The sequence below is a fragment of the Notechis scutatus genome, chromosome 2 (genome assembly GCF_049901735.1).
Source record: "Notechis scutatus isolate UNSWTSFEM ecotype Mainland chromosome 2, rNotScu1.2, whole genome shotgun sequence".
In the NCBI taxonomy this organism is placed as follows: domain Eukaryota; kingdom Metazoa; phylum Chordata; class Lepidosauria; order Squamata; family Elapidae; genus Notechis; species Notechis scutatus.
Window position 1 is genome coordinate 83,847,095 of NC_142010.1, and position 22,558 is coordinate 83,869,652.

The 22,558-nt window shown below is 39.7% G+C and overlaps 1 protein-coding gene across 15 annotated transcripts in view; it reads right to left on the reverse strand.

The window, feature by feature from the left end:
• RAPGEF6 (Rap guanine nucleotide exchange factor 6) overlaps positions 1–22,558 on the reverse strand; it is a 157,890-nt gene that overhangs the window by 109,036 nt on the left and 26,296 nt on the right. For all 15 annotated transcript variants that reach the window (XM_087955324.1, XM_026687401.2, XM_087955327.1 and 12 more), the window contains exons 2-4: positions 7,316–7,386; positions 5,930–5,986; positions 5,553–5,636 (exon numbers count right to left, since the gene is read on the reverse strand). In XM_087955324.1, coding sequence (XP_087811450.1) covers positions 5,553–5,636; positions 5,930–5,986; positions 7,316–7,386 — 212 coding nt within the window. The remainder of the gene's footprint in view (positions 1–5,552; positions 5,637–5,929; positions 5,987–7,315; positions 7,387–22,558) is intronic.

A 22,558-nucleotide genomic window follows, 5' to 3' on the forward strand; every position in this document is an offset into this window, starting at 1 on the left:
TTGATTTGTTAACTAACTAGGCAAGATGAGCTTCAAGACTAAGAACTGTTAGAACTGGTCAATCAATTCAAATATCTCTGCAGATGATCTGCCAAAGAAAAGCTGACACTGAAGTAGTTATCTGCTTTATTTGCTTGTATAGCTAAGATCTGCATGGAACAGACCTCCAGAGGAAAACTTTAGCACCTCATCATAAACATTGTGTAACAGAAAATCTAGATTAGTCTGAAGTGTTCAGAAACAGAATTATTTTTGACTGATGGAACAGTCCAATAACATCGAACGATTTGGTCAGAACCACAAAATACAGCTGTGCTCATAAGTTTACATACCTTGGCAGAATTTATGATTTCTTGGCCTTTTGTCAGAGAATATGAATGATAACACAAAAACTTTTCTTTCACTCATGGTTAGTAGTTGGCTGACGACATTTATTATCAATCAACTGCGTTTACTCTTTTTAAATCATGACAACAGAAACTACCCAAATGACCCTGATCAAAAATTTACATACCCCAGTTCTTAATACGGTGTATTACCCCCTTTAACATAAATGACAGCTTGAAGTCTTTTATGGTATGTGTGGATGAGGCTCTTTATCTTCTCAGATGGTAAAGCTGCCCATTCTTCCTGGCAAAAAGCCTCCAGTTCCTGTAAATTCTTGAGCTGTCTTGCATGAACTGCATGTTTGAGATCTCCCCAGAGTGGCTCAATGATATTGAGGTCAGGAGGCTGAGATGGCCACTCCAGAACCTTCACCTTATTCTGCTGTAGCCAATGACAGGTCAACTTGGCCTTGTGTTTAGGATCATTGTCATGTTGGAATGTCCAAGTACACCCCATGCGCAGCTTCCGGGCATGATGAATGCAAATTTTCCTCCAGTATCTTTTGATAACATATTGCATTCATCTTGCCATCAATTCTGACCAAATTTCCTGTGCCTTTGTAGCTCACATCCCCAAAACATCAGCCTCCATGTTTCACAGTAGGAATGGTGTACTTTTCATCATAGGCCTTGTTGATTCCTCTTCAAATGTAGCATTTATGGTGGTGGCCAAAAAGCTCAAATTTGGTCTCATCACTCCAAATGACTTTGTGCCAGAACATTTGAGGCTTGTCTCTGTGCTGTTTGGCGTATTGTAAGCAGGATACTTTGTGGCATTTGCGTAGTAATGGCTTTCTTCTGGCAACTCGACCATGCAGCCCATCTTTCTTCAAGTGCCTTCTTATTGTGCATCTTGAAACAGCCACACCAGATGTTTTCAGAGAGTCCTGTATTTCACCTGAAGTTATTTGTGGGGTTTTCTTTGCATCCCAAACAATTTTCCTGGCAGTTGTGGCTGACATTTTAGTTGGTCTACCTGACCATGGTTTGGTTTCAACAGAACCCCTCATTTTCCACTTCTTGAGTAGTGTTTGAACACTGCTGATTGGCATTCTCAATTCCTTGGATATCTTTTTTTATCCCTTTCCTGTTTTATACAGTTCAACTACCTTTTCCCGCAGATCCTTTGACAATTATTTTGCTTTCCCCATGACTCAGAAGCCAGAAATGTCAGTGCAGCACTGGATGAATGATGCAAGGGTCTGTCAGGAGTCCAAGAACTCATTGACCTTTTTATGCACACACACTAATTACAAGCAAACAGATCACAGGTGAGGATAGTTACCTTTAATAGCCATTCAAACCCCTTTGTGCCAACCTGTGTGCATGTTATCAGGTCAAAATCACCAGGGTATGTAAACTTTTGATCAGGGTCATTTGGGTAGTTTCTGTTTTCATTATGATTTAAAAAGAGTAAACACGGTTGATTGATAACAAATGGTTTCAGCCAAGCACGGACCATGAGTGAAAGAAAAGTTTTTGTGTTATCATTCATATTCTCTGAAAAATGGCCAAGAAATCATAAATTCATAAACTTATGAGCACAACTGTATAGGAAGAAGGAGTGAAGAAAATACACCTTCCCAACCATTAAGCAGAGTTCTTTTATACTTAGGGACTGTGAGGCAGCCAAAAGTATAAGAATTATGTGGGTAGAAGCAAGAATGAATTTAACTAAATATCAAAATTTCCTTGAAGCTACATAGTAACAGAATTGAGATTGAAAAGAGATATGAGATGCTAACAATCAAAAAGAAGTTTTGTGAATTTGGCAAAAGAATAACATGTAATTAGTGGAGTCGCTGGCTCCACCTGGTCCCCGGAAGCATAATTCCGACTTTTTCACTGTTAAAACAAGTCATCTTACCAAAACACACAATTCTCAATCTCTCAAACAAAAGAGATAGCAAAAACACAACTAACTCCAACGAGGGACTGAGTCAAAAGCTGGCAACGGAGGCAAGGCTAACAGCTTGACAGATTCAGTCCCATGACAAAGGAGGCGGAGCCTACCCTGAACTGGACTCTCGCAGCAGTCTAACAGAGAAAAGCAGAATAATTCAACATATTATTTTAGTTCAGAATATCCTGAGAAGACTGCATTTACTGCACTATTAAATTGAGATTTGATTGAAGAGGCAGGATTCCTGCTTGACATTATTGGACATTAAGTGGGGCGATCTACTGCTCTTTCTATTACTATTTCTGCAATTCTGTGGAGGTAAATGCCTTGTGAAACCTAGAGACAACTTCTTTCTTTCTCTTCCACTTGAGCAATCTTCTTTCAGACAGTACCCACAGATCTGACTTCTAGTGAAGCAGTTTGAGAGTTTTGAAAGTTTTATTTCCCTTATTAAATGATGTTTTGGTTGAAACTCCAATTCAAATGGGACATAGTTCTTTAAACTATATTTTAAAGATAGTTTAAAAGAGAGTTCTTTAAATTTCCAAAATTTCTCTATATCCACTACGGTGTAACTAATTTTGAGATTCTGTTGACAATACTTTGTTTTAGAACATGCTATTAAAATTGATAAAACATGGAAGGCTTAAGAAGTTAAAAGGTAAAGCTGAGAATAAGGCAAATACGAACATGCCTGTTGTTACCCAAGACAAGTGAGATATAAAGAGCTGATGGCCTGCCAAGAAGCACTGGACCAGATCCAAGGTCAAGCTAGCAGAAAAACAAATAACCTTCTAAATTTTGCTTATCTGAAACATAAACTTTGGCAGAAATAATAAGGACATTCTTATTTTAAAAAGTGGATTCTGTTATGGAACAATGCTATCCCAAGAGGTTAGCTGAAGATAATTTGGGGAGAGATGAATTTCTGAACTTGTTTCAGTTTAAGAATGTTGTATTTATGGTATACATCATTCATTTACAGTACAAGTCACTACTACCCCCTGCCACAGTCAATTTTGCAAACACCATGGACATAACAGAAGATAAAACAATGCTGAGTCTTTCATTTATGGGTGACTTTTCTGTTTTTGTTTTCCTTTACAATGGAAGAGAGCATGTGCTACATATTTTAAGGCATGCTTATGTTTTTTGTAAATAATTATTGTCATGATTGTTATAACAATGCTCTCATTTTTGGTATCTGACTTTTACAAATATAAATTTTTAAACAAATAATCTTTGTCTGATTACTTGCAACTGTATTTGGCAGGCATTCTATTTTAGGATTGTACTGAATTTCTTTGAAAACAATTCTTTTGATATACTATAAATTAAGTTTCTGGGTCATATGATAAAGAGAAACTAAAATAGCTTAAAATAAACTTGCACTCAAAGAGGGGCAAACCCTCTTGACAATTAATCTTATGAAGAATATGTAAATAAGAACCCAAGAATTGGTTAACCACTTGTACTAACACACAATGTGATTTACTTGATTTTGACTTAGTATATGTATAAACTCAATCAAAAGAAAAAGAAGGGGGTGGCAGAGAATGAGGTGGCTGGATGGAGTCACTGAAGCAGTAGGCGTGAGCTTAAATGGACTCCAGGAAACGGTAGGGGACAGGAAGACCTGAAGGAACGTTGTCCATGGGGTCACAATGGATCGGACACAACTTCGCAACTAACAACAACAAAAACTCAATCAATTGTACTTTAATCCAAAAAACATGACTAAACAAACCATGATTTAACTCAATATGTGAACCAAGAAAGAAACAAAACATCAGAACTTCCAATTATCTGATTACACTAGCAAACAGTAGCAGCTTTTTATAAAGTGAGATAAGAGCTTACTTTATCTTAATGTGAATAATTCTATAATTACTATAAATCGTATTTAAGTTACTATTTTAACAAAATTATCAATAAGCTTAATCATTTTAGTTCTATTGACTTAGCTCAAATATATTATCTGTAAGTCTTTCGATAGTTTTCATTTTAAAACACTACAGATAAATATCAATTTCAGTCAAATCTTTTTCTTCCTTTTTAAAACTGAACTACATATCAATCACATTATTCTATTTTGGGGCCAAGCAATATTATTCAAAGCTCCATTTCATCATCATCATCATCATCATCATCATCATCATCATCATCATCATTATCATTGTAAGATAAGAAATAGACTCCATTATTTATCTGAACCAAGACATGTGTTGGAACGAAAATCTACCTGGTTCAGTTCCAAGCCGGGAAAAGGGCACTGGAGTCAAAATGGAGGCTGCAGGTTGACTGGAATGAAGGTTTAATGATGAAGCAGAACCACACAGCTGCTGACCTCATGGAGTTGAGAATGGGAGTTTTTTATACCTTCTCTTGGGCTTTGAACTTGAGCTTCCTGTTCCTATGCAAGAACATGTATTCTATTGGCTGTTGTCAGACTCCCATGGGGTCATGTAGGGGTCAGTTTGTCTGAGCTAAGTTTGGTTGGAATTTGCTGGAACTGAAATGATGCAATGAAGGAGCTTGTGTTCCGAAAGGGTGTTGGGCAATTCCTATTATGGCTTAATGGCTTTGTCAAGTGGTTTGGATTTTGAGTGTAGGCTAATCCTATCATTCTACCAAATTCTGTCTTTGTTCAAAATATCACGTCTTGAATGGATTACCAAATCTGCATTTCTAAAAGCTGGCCTAGCTCAGTATCTGCTTGGGGGCAGGGAGCTGGGGCTCAGCTTCTGTCTCCCTTTTAAGATTTTTTATTTCTCTTTTAAGGGGAAATATTTTATCCTGCCTTTTTTTAATATTCCTCAAAATATTTCATTCTTCTAGGAGGTGGGGGTGGCTTCCCACACATGCTATTAAATTTTTGGTGTGTTTTTCTAATATGTCGTAAGCGCAATCAAAGCCCAGTTTTACACAGTACACGCATTACATTCCAGGTGTTTTACTCTAATCTACAGACTATTTTGCAAGCAATATACTTTCACCCAAATATCAACAATTCGGCATTACATGCAGTGTACAAATACATGCATGCTTTATTCTATGTTATAGTCCTATGCTGGTCTATGACTGTGACAAAGATTTGATTTTATAATCCATTCTTTTCAAGTAAACATTATCTATGACATTTCCAAGAATTTTAAAAAATAGATTAAGTGTACAAACTTATTTTTCTCACCATGCATTATGTGTATTTAACTGGGTTATCAAGATTATTTATTTTTCCTTATCAACACTGATTTCTTACATACCTGCAGGGTGGCAAAAACATAGAATCCTTCATAAGCACAGATCCAGAAAGAAGAATATACCAGCATCTTGCAATAGTATCAGAGCTAAAGAAAAAAAAACACAAATATACATTATCTGCTTCTTCTATCAAGAACTCCCAATTAAAGCTTTTCAAAGATGTTTTCCTATTCACTCTTTATTTGTGCAAGTATACACGTGCAGAAGAAAGGCTCGAGTCTTAAGTGTCAATTATAAATTTAAGTTTGTGGATAGTCTAATTTTTGGGGTCTTTTATTTGGATAATAAAATGTACATGCATTACAAAGATGTAGATATGATTCTTCTGATACCAGTTATATGTTTTGCTTCATTTCAAGTAATGATTAAATGTACTTACCAAAATAAAACTTGATTTCCATCATATCTTTTATACCGTGCACTGGAAGTCATAATTCTAAGAAGAAAAATTTAAGCATCAACATATAACATTCACATCTTGCTAGAAATAATCATTTCTATATCAGATTTTGTAACATTTCATTTTCTTAAAGGATCATGCAAAATCTCACATCTGGAAGAGAGAGGACTTATTTTATACTTGAAAATACGAAAGTTCTCCCTTTGCAGTGAGGCCTGAAGTACATTATAATTGCCCAGAAATAAGTTCCACTGATTCCAGAATCAGCCCCAACTAATTTGTTACAGAATTGGGAAGAGGGATTTTTATTTTGTTTATTTTTAACTGTACTCTTCTCTGTCGTTGTTTACTGCTTGTTGTATCCCATGATTTGGAAAATTCTCCAAAACTGGAAAAAAGTGTATATAATGCATGCTTGTATTGTGTAATACTTGGGGTTTTTTCCTCTTGCCTTGAGATAATATTTTAAAAGTAAAATTAAAGGTAAAGGTAAGGAAAGTAAATTTCAAAATGACCCAGGCGCCAACTGTCAACTGTCAAAAATAGCTCCAGCTGACAAAAATTCTGGGCGCTAAAAAACCCCCCCACCTTTTGCCACAAGTGTGGCAACCAGCAGAATCGCACTAACGCCCTTTTCTCACTTAGGTCATGCAGTTTTCTGGCTGGCTTGAGTCTTTTCTGCCGAAGCTGCTAAAAGGTTTTCTTGTCTCAGCTATGCTTTGACTGTCAATTCCAGCTTTCAAAAAAAGGTGCCTACCGCGGCTTTGAAAAACGACCTGCTTTTAACCAAAGACAGGTTGCCTCTCAAAACGCTGCTCCAAAAAGAACCAGCCTATCAGTGGAATTGAGCTCCTGCTCTTCTCGTTGACTTTTTTCAAGGCTGGCTGAGCCAATCGAATATCGGCCGTCAAAATGGCACCCGCTGTCAAATAGCACTAGTTGTCAAATGGCGCTGTCAGAGGGATCGTGCTAACACGCTTCTCTTTAAACGAGTGGTTACCATCCAGAAAAAACTCACCACCCAACACAGTATTCACAGATCAGCAAAGAAGTTCAAAGATGGTCCTTTACTCCCCCCAAAAAACGGGTCTGAAGAGCTCCCAGTCAAGAAAAAACATCTAATTGAACAACAGACTGAGCAAAAAACTGGGGACAAGTGTCAAGGAAGCGGGTCCTCAGAACTTTGCTCAGCCTATCGAACAGCAAGACAGAATCATTACCCTGGCCTGGATGCTTGGAACAGCTCACTGGAGAATAAGTTACTTTGCATATCAAAGTACCCATGCTATGAAAACCTAACTGTATAAAATGAACATTGTAGTAACATATTTAAACATCCCATTTTCATTGATTAGCTACCCTTACCTTAACTGATGCTCCCTGAGATGAGATAATATATCCATTCCATGAAGATAGTAATAGATAGTATTTAATTCCTGAAAATAACAACAACAGCAGGTTAATTCATGCAATTTTGAACAAGAAATGGAATGTCAATCTAGAATACAAAAAGGTTAATACAGTTTTTCCTGGTGCTACCACAGCGGGCATATACCAGACTGAAGGAAATTAACAGAGTATGTTCTTCTGAACTTGATTTTCCATTTCTTCCTTTTTCTACAATTTCAGAATGAAAGCAAAAGGACCTCCTGATTTCCAATAATAAACTGAATCATGATAGTTTCTCAGTTCCACAGAATAATTTAATAAGGAAGTAGGCCAAGTAGTTTGTATCCTTTGCTTCTGGGAACAATGGTGGTATATAAAATATTAAGAACCACACTAACAGAGAAACATAAGTCATAATGAGTAAATAATTTCAAAGTGGAACAGCAGTTGGCATTGCATCATTCCTAGGGTTGAGAGAAAGTGACTGGTCCAAGGTGGCTTTAACCCTGAAGCAAGACTAGAACTTATGGTCTCCCACTTTCTAGCCTGATGTCTTAACCACTAGATCAGATTGTTTCATCAATCTTACAACTCAGAGCTAGTTTGAGTGTATTCTCTTGGCTGTGCTTTTTCTACAATTCAGTGTTTGCTGCCATCAGGACAATCACCACCCAACCAGTCTCAATAAAGTGTGGTGGGGGTGGTCTTGGATGAGTGTGAATCATGGGTGCCGAAGTGATTCGGAGTGGTTCCTGAAGGGGAGTGAGGTAGCATAGCGTCCTCCTGCCCAAGTGGCAGTTACAGAGCTTTTGTAAATTTCAGGAGCTTCTGCTGCAGTAAATGGCAATGCTGTCAGTTACAGATAGTTCTTTTTTCCTTTGACAATGGTTCAATTATGATTGCTTTGGAAAAGGTAATCACCCCCGCAGTCACATGGTTGCATTTCGAGTGCTTGGCAACCAGCTCGCATATTCAATGGTTGCAACATCTTGCAGCATCACATGATCACAATTTGTACCCTTCTGAGATGGCCTCTGACAAGCTAAATAAATTGGGGAAGCTTGATTCACTTAATGACTATGTGATTCTCTTAACAACAGCGATTTGCTTAATGCCCATGGTAAAAATGGTCATAAACTGGAGTCCAGTCACGTGATGACCTGCATTGCTTAGTGACTAAAATTCCAGTTCTAAATGTGTCCATAAGTCAAGGGTGGTAGACAGCAGCATGTTGAAAAAATATAGCTATCTCCTTTTTCAAAATAATGAAACAATTCAAAGGTAAGAGCCATGCAAAAACCAGTCCCAGCAGAGAGAGCAGAAAAATTATATTGCCGTCCCTTGGGACAAAACCAGAAGAGCAACTCTCACGGTTTAAATCAATTTGCATTCCTGTGTTTTACTGATAGGTCTATTGAACTTTTGAAAGTGAAGATGTGATTAATAACAAGCATAGTGATTTTCCAGACACCTGGTATGCTTTGCAAAGAATGAGTCAGATACTGTACAGGGAGATGACCAGGGGCTTTGGTCAGAACAGTAATGAATTCTCAACACTCTCCTTGTTCCTATTTAACATCTACATGCAGCTGTTGGGCAAATCAATATGGTCAAGAATCTACAGTTTTCCAGTGTTACCCAGTTTTACATTTCAACCTCAGGCAAAAAGATGACTCCCACTGAGGTACTATCGCAGTGCCTGGAAACTTAGGGCCTGAAGAGGAAAGGTCTGATCCCAGCAAAATGGGAGTAGGTTTAGTGTCAAAAGCCATCCAGTTCCACAGAAAGAAGCATCATTAGTTTTGACAGGATCATACTTCCCTGTACAGAACCAACCCTTCACAATTTCATCATGAATGAGGTATTGCAAACTATTTGTCTGCCAAAAGATAACAAAAGACATTGTTTTAGAAGTACAACAACTGAGCACAAATTTAAGCTTCCTCATGAGAACACATCATCTAAAAATAGTTGAGGGGGGGTGTTTTTTTCCTGCTATTTGAAAAATGCATGAGCTTTCGTTCAGGTATGTGAGGAAAAAAATGTGAAACTGCTCCATAATCTTTTAAAATCCATTAAACTCTTACTCTACAATTCTGATGTTCAAATTAGACTGTCTGAGTTGTAACACTGCTTCCTCTTAAACAGAAATAATGCAATACAAGGGAATTTTACAAGAGTCAAAGCAAGAAAGTAAGCTGCATTGAATCAGAGACAGAATCAACTCTTACCAACCTTATAATTTTACAACTTATAACATTATGTCAAACAAAAAATATCCAGTTAGTAATATATTGAATTTTTCGGACTATAAGACGCTCCGAAGTATAAGATGCACCTTGCTTTTGGGGAGGAAACCAAGAAAAATAACCTGCCTCTGCCTCCCAGCAATTTGCCTCCTTGCAGCAAACAGCAAGCAGTCTGGTCAGCTTCAGCACTGCCTAATTAGCATAAGCAGCTGATTATCGGTTGGATTGGCCTCCCGGCGATCAGCTGTTTCAGGCTGCAGGGATCGCCATCCCCTTTTGCTGCCTCTGCGTGCCCCATTTTTGACCTCCAGATCCTGTTTTCGGCCTCCACATACCCCATTTCCAGCCTCCGCATGCCCCATTTTTGGCCTGTTCCAGGTGGTGATCAAAACAGGTTTGGCAACATTTGTTGTATAAGACGCGCAGACATTTCCACCCACTTTTGGGGGGAGTTCGTCTTATACACCAAAAAATACGGTAATCCTATACTACCCTGTTTCTCCAACAATACGGCCTCCCCCAATAGGAAGTCCCAGCATGTTGTATAGGCATGAAATGAAATTAAGCCCCTCCCCCAAATTAAGGCCTATACTAAAACATGCGAAATGGGAAGAAATGGCAGGGGGCTTGCTGTTAGGAAGTACTTTTGTTGCGTTGACCCTGATACAAAGTGCCCCACCAATGCCGAGGTCAACATCCAAGCCGTTGCCGCCACCTGCCCGAAGATGCAAGGGGGAGAATTAAGTCACCCCAGAAAATACGGCCTAGCCATTTTTTCAGGGCTCAAAAAAAAAAAAGACCTGGCCTTATTATATGAGAAACACGGTATTAAGATTATTATTTATATACTATATATTATTTTTATTTTATTATTATTATTTCCTATTTCTTTTTCTTTATTTTTATTAAGTGATTAGTCTTACTACTATACAAACATTGAAATACTGTACAGGATCTAACTCCAGAATAAAATAGATACAAATAATGCAGCAATAAAATAGATATGTGGCAAATACAAAATCCAAATAAATATAACATCTTTATGTCCTATCTGTTCTTATATAATGGGTTCTTAGCTGAACTGTCTTAAGTATAAATTTAGCACTTCTGCTCACAATGTATACATTAGATGTATACATTGACAGTCAAACAAAACATGCACAATATCTTTGATAGCTGGAGTACTACATATACACATCCTCTCATGATGGCAGATGGTGGAAGTGCCCATATTTGTTGATGGTAACCAGTAACTCAAATCTTGCTTTAGCATAGGTCCTTCTTAAGAATTGTGCCAAACTCATTGACAGGTATTTTTCAAATTGTAAAACAATTTTGTTCTTAACCAACCAATATAAAGATTTTTTTAACCAGTAAAACCATGTAAAATTGGAACTGATGTTCAAAACTCCCTGCTTAAAATTTCCCTTGCCTGGGAGAAAGTTGAGAGTAAATACAGGATGGAAAACCCATACTGTGAAATAACTTTGTCAGCTTATTTCCTAGACAGGGGTGTCAAACTGGACGTCTTCAAGGGCTAGATCAGCATTGTAGTTATCTGCAGGCCGCCTTGGGGGAGGAGTGATGGGACAGACGCCTCCTGCAGCACCCTGCTGGCCAAAATGGGGCACGGGGGTGCTTATTTTGGCTGCCAGAGGCACCGCGAGCCAGTCCTTTGCTATTTCCAGGCTGGTCCCACGGGACAGATTTAAACACCCCATGGGCCGGATGCGGTACGCAGGCCTTGAGTTTGACACCACTGCCCTAGACTGATAACCCATCCACATCTATAGACCCTAGCTACCAAAATGTGGGGAAAAATGTTTTTTACAAATGTTTAAATCCCATTAATTAAAACTTATAAAACAACTGAAATCAAAATGAAAATGTGAAACTAATAACAATAACATTTTATAATAGCTAGTTAAATATAGGTTAAAAACATGCTTCACATGCTTCATGGAATGTGACTCCAAAAGATCAGGAGAGAAGAAGGACTTATCTGGAAGGCATGATGCTGCTGTGTGTTTCAAAGAGACAGGTGTGCCACTAAGAAAGCCTCCTTTTGAGGTCTGTCCAAGGGTGGGATTCTACAGGTTCGCACCTATTTGCTAGAACCAGTTGTTCACATTCTAAGCAGTTCGGAGAACTGGTTGTTAGAAGAAATTACTGGCCTAATCCTGTAAGGAAGGCAGGAAGGAAACATTCTGGTGTTGCTTGCAGAAACTGCCTCTCCATTAACCCTTATTACATTCTTGGCAGGACTAGACTTCCTGTCTCAGGAACCTCTCTGGAATTTTCTTTCCCTCTTTTGCTGGTACTTTGCTTGTGTGGAGTGACCATTTAAAGTTACAATGGCACTGAAAAAAGTGACTTATGACCCTTTTTCACACTTACGACTGTTGCAGCATCCCCACAGTCATGAGAGGCCAGGCAAGGAGATGCGTGCCTCGATGTGAGTGATGTTGAGTTGGCCACACCCAGCCAGTCACATGACCACCAAGCCACAACCACCAACAAAGCCGTGCCCACAGAACCGGTTGTTAAAAAATTTGAATCCCACCCCTGGGTCTGTCCCCTAAAAATGCATTATGTTTGAATAATACTTAGCAGATGAATGTTCCAATTCAATGGGGTCAAAATTAATACGTACCAAATGTTGGTAAATAGGAAGTATGGATAAAACAAAATGAAGAATTATAGAAGGCTATAAGAAACATAATGATGCATTACAAAATGATTACAACCATTACAACCAGAACACAATATCTAACTAAAGATTCAATGCTCAAAATGCTATTTATCTATTCCAGATATTAACTGTCAAAAAGCTTATTAGCCAAAACATGATTTACTGTTCCAAGGGAAACTAGTTAAGCATCACGTATTAGACCTCCCAGGATCTACTGTCAAAACATTCTTATCAAGAATTATAGTTTATTGACTTACACAGTTATAGTTATTGAAATAGCAAACGTTCTTTAATGTATGCTTGAAGAGAAATCATACAATTGATACTTTGCAGCTTGAATGTAAGCTACAAGACCTGCATCTACAATATCCCAGCAAAACTACAAATGTCTCAGATGCCAAAGAGTTGCATGTGCTCCATTACAAAACAAACTAGCAACCCAACTCTGTTAAGGACTGAGGTAGTTAACTGATAAACCATGGTGGCGCAGTGGTTAAGAGTGCAGTACTGTAGGCTACTTCTGCTGACTGCTGGCTGCCTGCAATTTGGAGTTTGAATCTCACCAGGCTCAAGGTTGACTCAGCCTTCCATCCTTCTAAAATGGGTAAAATGAGGCCCCAGATTGGTGGGAGCAATATGTTGATTCTGTAAAACCACTTAGAGAGGGCTGTAAAGCACTGTGAAGCGGTATATAAGTCTAAGTGCTATTGCTAAGTGCTATGGTAACCAGGTAACCCTCCTTTAAGAATACCTCATTGCCATCTGAACCTGTATTTCTATCTCACTTAGTAAAAGCCTATGACTGCACTTCGCTTGCAAACCTGCCAATTAATTCTCCATGATGATGAAGAATCCGATGTCTTTCTAATTTTTTTTCTGAGCCAATCTTTGCCACATACCTATCGGGCCAAGACTGAGTCAAAAACTGGAACAATGACAGTTGACAGAGAGGCATGGCAAACAATTGAGGACTCAATCTCTGGGAAGAAAGGCATGTGTCAACCGAGTGTGGATTCTCCAATCAATGTGCTGCAGAAAAGCAAATTACTGGTGGCTGAGTGGAATATCCAATCCTGGGATATCTACCTGACTTCAGCATTAATTCTTAATTACTGACTGCAAAGGGTGTTATTTTTCACAACTGATTTATATGAAATTTAGCCTTTACTAGCTTCTAGAAGGCTATCAGCAAGAAGACCTGTTTTGGTTCTTGAGGCAGTCTATTCCAAAGAACAGATGCCATAGTTTAAAAACAATGTTTTCAAGTCTCAGTTCTCACAAAAATGGGCTATCACTAGCAACATATTCTACAAGGATCTCCTTGGCTGGATTGACATTTGGGTGGAATAGGCAGTCCTGCAGTACCTGAAAAACTCTTAAGATGGATCTACTACTTTAATTTCTACACTATCCTTCTCATCTAAGCAACTTTGGAAAGTTTATAAACAATATCTTTAAATGAACCTCGCCTAGTATGCATGTTCATTGCACAGTTTAGGCTTTTCTTACAAATAAAACTGGCTCTAAAAGAGGCATTCCCCCCCTCCCAAAGAAATGTATCATCCAGGCAACAAATTTTAAAAAGAAATATTTTCTTGCTGATGACTAATTATGTAAATGACAGGAGCAGAGCAAAATGTAAAAAAATTCCATTCTCCAAATCCATTAGTTTTGATTGGTCCATAGGAAAACAAATGTGAATAATAGAATAGAACAATAGACTATATGTTTAGACTCAAAGCAAGCTTTTTTGGCTTGCCTGCCCACTTCCTTCCTGATCAAAATACAGCGACTATATCTAAACTAGGCCAGCATATCGATATACCAAGATCTAATTTTTGTTTTCATTTTTTAACCATGAGTTCCACAAACCCTACTTTTAAACTATTTAATATGTCTACCTTATATATATATTTTTTAATTTTCCTTTTCATTATCTCCTTATCATTTCTACTATATTCTTTCACAGAATATACATCCATTATTAGTCTAAAACACAGTAGAGTTCTTCTTCAGAACTCTTTTTAATCATCTTATTTTCTTGTGTCTTTTGCGCTTTCCCTGAAGAAGCAGTCTAATCCACATTTCCTTCAAATTCTATTCTATTTTGCCCAGTGCCTAACACCTTTTAAGTATTTTATCCCAAGATTCCTAAACATCTTTTCTACCTCTACTGACCTCTTCAAAATCCTTAATCATAACTTATGTGATTTTTCAGTCTAAGCATAAATGCTATTCCTTTTTATTGCAGGAGAACAGTCAGTTTTAAGCCAATTAATATTCCATGTTACCACAATGTGGAGTGCTTCACTCGTGCAATATGAATTAGCTGATAGCTAACATAGTATAGATCACTGCAGCCAATGGTTCTGTTAAAAAGCTACACTGATCTCTGAACAGCTTTATCTAGTTAGTCATACATTTTTTCACTCTTTCAAAAATATTTATTATTTTATTAACAATGTAATAATTATTATTTTCTCTTGTGCTTATTGCGACTACCTGTATGCTAACATGTATACAGGTAGTCCTTGACTTACAACAGTTCATTTAGTGACCATTCAAAGTTACAAGGGCACTGAAAAAAGTAAATTATGACCATTGTTCATACTTAAAACCATTGCAGCATCTCCATGGTCATGTGATCATAATTCAGATGCTTGGCAACTGACTCATAGTTATGATGTTGCAGTGATCCCAGGGTCATGTGTTCACCTTTGGTGACCTTCTGACAAAGTCAATAGTGAAGACAGATTCACTTAACAACCATGTGAACAACTTAACAACTGCAGTGATTCCCTTAACAACTGTGGCAAGAAAGGTCGAAAAACAGGGCAAAACTCACCTAACAGCTGTCCCACTTAGCAACATAAATTTTTGGCTCAGTTGTGGTCATAAATCAAGGACTGCCTGTATTACTGAACATAGGTTAGTGCTTACACATAGCTCATTTCTATTAAATGGCATCATCACAGGCAATAAATGTTAATGAAGACTCAAAATATTGATACTTCAGTCAGATATTGTTTCTTTTAAGTTTCTCCCCTGCCCCTAAAAAGCAGCATCACAAGATTGCTTACAGAAAAAAGCAATGATACTCTGCTTCTTTGTCAAATATTGCTTTTCCTTATGTACACAGATCTTACATGAGCCTCTCATTTGGCACAGAGAAGAAAAATCAGTCATTTCTGCCAGTACCAAATGGATGCCTGATCATGCTTGCTCATGTTCCATGCATGCTTTTCATAGCAGAACTGTAAGGTGTTTTTTTAAACTTTTCAATATTCAAATAAACTTATCATAGCTGGCATAGCTATTATAACTATTTTGAAAACATCAACTGATTACAAAATTGCTCCACAATTATGTAAGAATACTTGCATTGTATAACAAGAAATATAATCCACAATGTCTTAAAAAATTTTTTTAACCTGATACAAAAAAAGACACTTCCAGTTAGAAGGGACTGCAGATTGTGTGGGCCATCTAGTGGGAAAGCATTGTAACTCCGTTCAAAGCTGACATTCTAAAGAACGAAACACTCAAGTGTGTGTATATGTGTGTATGTGTGTGTGTTAGTTACATAAGGTTAGTTTTATAATAGTTAAGAAATATGATGGAGCTTATCAAGAAACAAAAAACATAAACAAGTATGTATACTGCATTTTTAAATTTTATTTTGGTTTTTTAACCTTTGTCATGTTTAGTGGATCACTAATGTTAACCTACTTTACATCTCCATTTTTAATAAGTCACTGGTTTAATTGATATTATAGTCTTATGCGCTAAGCATCCCATGTTTACATGAAAATAAATCAGAGTGGGATTTAATGAAGTGTAACACTGCATTGCTAATCTTAAAAGTGTAAATAGCTAGTAGAGAAGATCTAATCTTCCACAAACACACTATACAATTAATGCTAGATGCACAAGAATTTACATTTTAGCTGATTAAGCCAAAACCTGTAACCACAGAGTCCATTTTCCAAGCAAGTCAAACAACACCTTTCTACTAGCCTACATTTTCATTTATATATTTAAGAAAATAAGAAAATGTATATGGCCACCCAATTCAGTGACTCCAGGCAGCTAAAATATTTACATACATTTCAAATAGGCATTAGCATTTGGTTTATATATAAAAAAAATTTCCTGATGTAAAATATTATTAACTTCCAGGTTCAGTTTCAATGTAACACCTCTCCTAAGCATCCAAGAATAAAATAAGAGAACACCTTATATATCACTCTAAGTTTATAGAAAAGAATACCAGATAATTGTGTCAAATGCAAACAAAATAATAAAGGTTATTTATATTCTGTGGCAACATTTCTAGAACATTTGCATGTTCTGTCAATTAATATGAAGGCTGATTCAGTTACAGGAGAAAAGAAAACCTGCAGCATATGAAGCAAGCTTTGTAATATTGCTACTGCCTTAAAATATATATTTAAGTGTATTTTAAATACTGATCCAATCAGTTGCTCTAAATTATTTCATACCTTGCCCAAGTGTTCTTCTTTCCCTGGCTAAACCAGTTTTGCTTCAAAAATGTAATAATTTATTGTGAGACCTAATTAAAATGTAGGATTTCATAATTAACTATTTACATCCCTCCAAAGATTTTCAAATAGTAAAAGGAAAAGGAAAATTAAAAGCAGGATGGTTTGGGTGAAGATTTTCAGGGGAGTAATCAAGTCCAGCAATCTTGCTGCTGGATATATTTTTTTTCTTTCACTTTTACCAGCCTTATAGACTTCTCTGAGATAAGTTAAATATTTGTGTTAGATCATTTGTGCTTTGTGTAAGAACCTGAATTGATTTATTATAAAATCCATTTTTTTGTTTTCTTGGCCACCCATGGTATTCTCAGGTATCTTCTCCAACACCAATGTTCAAAACCATCAATATTCTTTCACTTTTATAGTGTGTCACAGGGAAAACCACTCTGTGGATGCTTCAGATAATTGTAGGTATAAGCACATCATGACATCTTAATTTCCTTTCCAAAGTTTTCATTGATATTCTATTGAGTGCTGGTCTGTTGCATATTTCTTTATGAAACAGAGGGTTGTTTATAAATGGGAATGATTGATTGAATGAATGAATGAATATTACAAAGATTTTAACAGCAGTATTAGCAAATAGATTATAGCAAATGATATTGTTCATTATTAAGATGATCAAGCATGGTTTATAAAAACTAGGCAAGCAGCAGACATTAATTATAGATCTAACAGTTTTGATTAAAAGTCAATGTGTAAGCATATTATCAAAGATGAAAAAGTTTTGAAAAAATACATAAGCAGTATACTAAATACATTTGGAATTCCTTTGGAATTCATATTAGATTAAGATACTATATAAGTCACCCAGAATTAAAGTGAAGGTTAATTGCATGTTTTCTTCTACTTTCCCACTATTTACAGGAAATAGACAAGGATGCTGCTGAGAATGTCACCCTTGTTTGTTTTAAAACCTGCGTGGAACCCTTGGCTTGCACTATTAGTCAAGATAGGGAGATCTATATAGTACATAACTTGATTGAACACAAATTGTTTTTATTTGCAGATGACATTCTTTTGTTTATTTCCAAACCATATACTAGCTTCCCAGTGTTGATGCAAAAAAACAAATGCCCTTATTGAAATAGCACAATGATCTATTAACTGGTCCATATCAGAACAATGCCTATAAGTGAATTTTGTTATCCATCCATTTAAGGAATATCAACTCTGTATTTGTACCAAATCCATTAAACATTTAGCTATGTCTATACCAAAGGATATAACTCAATAACATATAATACAAATAAAATGTATAGACAGGTTTCTTCATAGATACGAAGTCATTAAAGCTTACATAAGATGAACACTCATGTCATCATCACCTGCAATTTTCCCTGCTGGCTTCCTGACATGCCCTGTTGTATTTGTCAGCACTCTGCTGTAGTTGCAACTGAAGCAGTCACCTGTGATCTTTGATGTATTTGCACTTTGTGGCAGTACCCATTCAAGCAGCCTGTTGTACTTGCATAGCATTAACAGTGTCCAAACCCCCTGTTGTAGTTGCACTGCCCCACTGCATAAACACTGTGTGGCCTTGATCACCCGCATGCCCCACTGCACTTGTGCCATGCTGTTATTACCCAGCTCATCTGCACTCTGCAGCACTTACCTGCTCATCAGCCCATTTGCAAGCCACCTAAAGAAAGGCTTGTCATGATTGGGACTTGAAGTTTCCTGACAGCTTCTCCCTAACTTTGCTTGTTAGAAGCCAGCAAGAAGTCTCAAGTTCTTGGTCACGTTCTTGGTCAAGATCAACATAAATGACCCACATTCCTTGGCAATGGAGATTGCCACGATTGCTGTTGCTAAAAGATGCACTCACGTGACTTAACACTTTACAGCCATGTTGTTTTGTGATGGAAATTCCAGTCCCAATTACAATTATTAAGCAAGGACTACCTGAATCATACCACCTTTGTTACTGTACGGCATCATTCTAAAAGGCTGAAGTCAATTCAATGTTAAATACAATCCTATCCTTAGAAAGGCTCAATATCTCTATCTTGAGGACATCTATTTGCAGAAATTTGCAAGATCAAACCAGCTGCAAACACAGTTAAAATACCTCAGAACTGGCAATGAATGAAAACTTAAGATAAAGTGCACAATATGCAAAAAGGAAATGACATCTCAAGAATAACATTGGTCACTACAGAAAAAATATGTAAGATCAATACAGAAATGCATAAATTTTGAGATATGAATTACAGGATAGACAGCTGAAAGAACTTTAACTGTTATCCCATCCCCCCGAAGTAGCAGATGAAGTGAAGCAAAAGCTTGCCAGGACCATCTGCAGGTGTTCAGGGTATAAGGACACATCTGTTTACAATGCTTATTAACATACTGACATAACCAACCATTTTCAAACTGTCAAAGACTCCAACATTGCAGCATTTAGGTACCACATAACTGGACTTTTTAGTGTGTGTTTTTTTCTTTGAAGACGTTTCGCTTCTCACTCAAGAATTTTAAAGAGCTGAAGAAGCTTCTTGGATGAGAAGTGAAACGTCTTCAAAGAAAAAAAAACAGAAAGTCCAGTTGCCTTCAGAAAATGGGCGTTGGTTCTTACCTGATACGCCCCTTCTAGGCGAGCCGCGAGGAGCATCCAGACTGTGGGATGTGCTTCTGAGTCCTCTTCTTTCAGGCTGAGCTTTGAGACGAGGAAACGCTCCGTCCCTCCCACGTGGCCCTCCCACGGGGCTGGATGCTCCTCGCGGCTCGCCTAGAAGGGGCGATCAGGTAAGAACCAACGCCCCATTCTCCCTCGAGCCGCTCGGAGCATCCAGACTGTGGGACATACCAAAGCTTGGCTGTCCTATGGGTGGGACTCCGTCTGGCCCGAAGGCCCCTCCGGATCACTGACAACCCTCTGTAAGACCCGCCGGCCAAAGGAGGCCTCCGCTGAGGCATACGTATCTATCTTGTAATGCCTGATAAACGGGACGGAGAGGCCCAGGTGGCTGCCCTACAAATGTCAGCGATGGGGGCTTGTGTGGCCCAGGCCGCGGAAGTGGCTGCACTCCTGGTGGAATGGGCAGTTATTCCACCAGGTGCAGGCAGAGAATGGGAAAGGTAACACCTGGCAATGGTCGCCCTGATCCAGCGGCTGATAGTGGAAGGAGAAACCTTGAGCCCTAGCGTCTTGGGTTGAAAGGATAGGAAAAGAGATTCCGACCTTCGTAAGGACTGAGTGCACTTAATATATATACGCAAGGCCCTTCTAACATCTAGGGTGTGCCAGAGAACCTCCCTGTTCCCGGAGGGTCTAGGGCAAAAATTTGGTAGAACCAGTTCCTGTGATCTATGGAAGGGCGAGTTAACCTTGGGTAGGAAAGTGGGGTCAGGACGCAGGACGACCCGGTCTGCATGGAACACGCATAGATCGCTCCTGACTGACAGAGCTGCTAATTCCGACACTCGACGAGCAGAAGTGATGGCTACTAGAAAAACTACCTTAAAGGTGAGGAACTGAAGAGATGAATCCCTCAAAGGCTCAAACGGAGGACGTGTAAGAGAAACTAGGACCTTGTTGAGGTCCCATGTGGGAAACCTGTGAACAGTGGGAGGGCACAGGTTGGTGGCACCCCTAAGGAAGGATCTAACCCGGGGTGATGGGAAAGGGAGCCGTAGTTATCACAGGAGACCACTGTTGAGAGGGCAGAGACTTGCCGTCTCAGGGTGTTAGGTGCAAGCCCCTTGCGAAGGCCTTCCTGAAGAAATTCCAGGATCTGAGCCACGGAGGGAGAGAGAGGGTCAACCTGGGACCCACTACACCACTTGCAGAACCCCTTCCAAGTGGCATCATAAATTCGTGTAGTGGAGGGTCGCCTGGCGGCCAAAATAGTGTCGATGACTTGGCTTGAGAGGTTCTCGCTGGTCAGACGGATCCGCTCAACTTCCAGACGGCTAACTGGAGCCATTGAGGCTCCGGATGTAGAAGGGGCCCCTGAGAGAGGGAGACCCTGTCCGGGGGATCCGCCATGGGGGCGCTACCGATAAGTTGCGGAGGTCCGCAAACCACGGTCGCCTGGGCCAATAGGGAGCCACCAGGAGAAGGTCTGCCCTCTCCTGAATGAGTTTCTGAATGACTCTGGGCACTAGCGGGAGCGGAGGAAGGCATATAGGAGCCCTGGGGGCCATGGGCAGCGCAGAGCGTTGTGGTTCTCCGACCCGTGAGACGGATACCGGGAGAAAAACCGTGGAAGTTGTGTGTTGGATGGGGAAGCGAATAGATCCACCAGCGGTAGGCCGAATATCCTGGACGCTTCCTCGAATAGGGATGGATGGAGTCGCCATTCTGCTTGGTCCACCGTGGCCCTGCTCAGCCAGTCCGCCTGGGTATTGTCTATTCCGGAGATGTGTTCGGCTTTTAGTGATAGGAGGTTGGCCTCTGCCCAGCGGCAAAGCGCTCGGCTTCCTTCATCAGCTGAATGGACTGGGTGCCCCCTTGCCTGTTGATATGGGCCTTGGCCGTGACGTTGTCTGTGAGAACGAGAACGTGGCGACTGCGGATCTGGGGAAGCTGCGCAGAGCCAGATGGACGGCGTGGAGCTCTAGCCAGTTGATGCTGCATCTTTGTTCGGTCGGCGACCATTTGCCTTGTGCCGAGAGTGAGTTGAGATGAGCGCCCCAACCGGATAGACTTGCATCCGTAGTGACGGTGAGTCTTTGAGGCTCCGCGAAGAGGTGGCCTCTGTTGATGGCGGGATTGGTCCACCAGAGAAGAAACGTGAGGACCTTTGGAGGGACCTTGACTCTGACCTTCGAGTTGCTTCTTCCGGATCTTTGGAACGGGAGCAGGAACCACTGGAGGGACCTGCTGTGTAAGCGGGCCCAGGGAATAATAGAGATGCATGACACCATTTTGCCCAACAATCTAGAGAGGTCAAGCAAGGCCACCCTCCTAGAACGTCTAATCTGTTTGACCAGAGTTTGAATGCTAAGGAACCTCTCTGGGGAGAGGAAAACTCTCTCTGAGACCGAATCAATTATGGCACCCAAGTGGTTGATTCGGGTGGAAGGGGTAACTTGGCTCTTTTGCCAATTGACTAGAAACCCGTGTGCCCGTAGGGCTGAGAGGGTGACCCTGGTATCCCTGACTGCCTGGGACTTGGACGGGGATAGAATAAGGATATCGTCCAAGTAGCAGTGGAGGCGGACGGAATGCTCCTGAGGTGGGCGCCAGGGCCGCCAGGACCTTGGTGAAGGTCCTGGGGGCGAGAGCCAGCCAAAGGTAGGGCCACGTATTGATAGTGAAGGCCATTGTAACAGAACCTAAGGAATTTGTGATGAGAGGGCCTGATTGGAATATGGAGGTATGCCTCAGAGAGATCTATGGAGGACAGCCAGTCTCCCCGCCTGGTGCCTAAGAGAATTGATTGCAAGGTGTGCATTTTGAATTTGCGCTGGATAAGGTGACGGTTGAGCCGTTTCAGGTCTAGGATGGCTCTCCAGCCCCCAGAATGTTTGGGCACCACAAAGAGATGGGAGTAAAATCCCTTTCCTCTCTGAGCCGGAGGGACAGGTTGAATGGCCTGGATATCAAGCAGGTGATGGATGGCTGCATCCATTAGAGCATGTTTGGTGGGATCCCCTGAGGAGGGGATGGGAAAAAAGCGATCAGGGGGAGTGGATTTGAACTCGAGGGCGAGACCAAACCTTATTGTGTCCCTAACCCATGCATCGGAAGTGGATTTATCCCATTGGG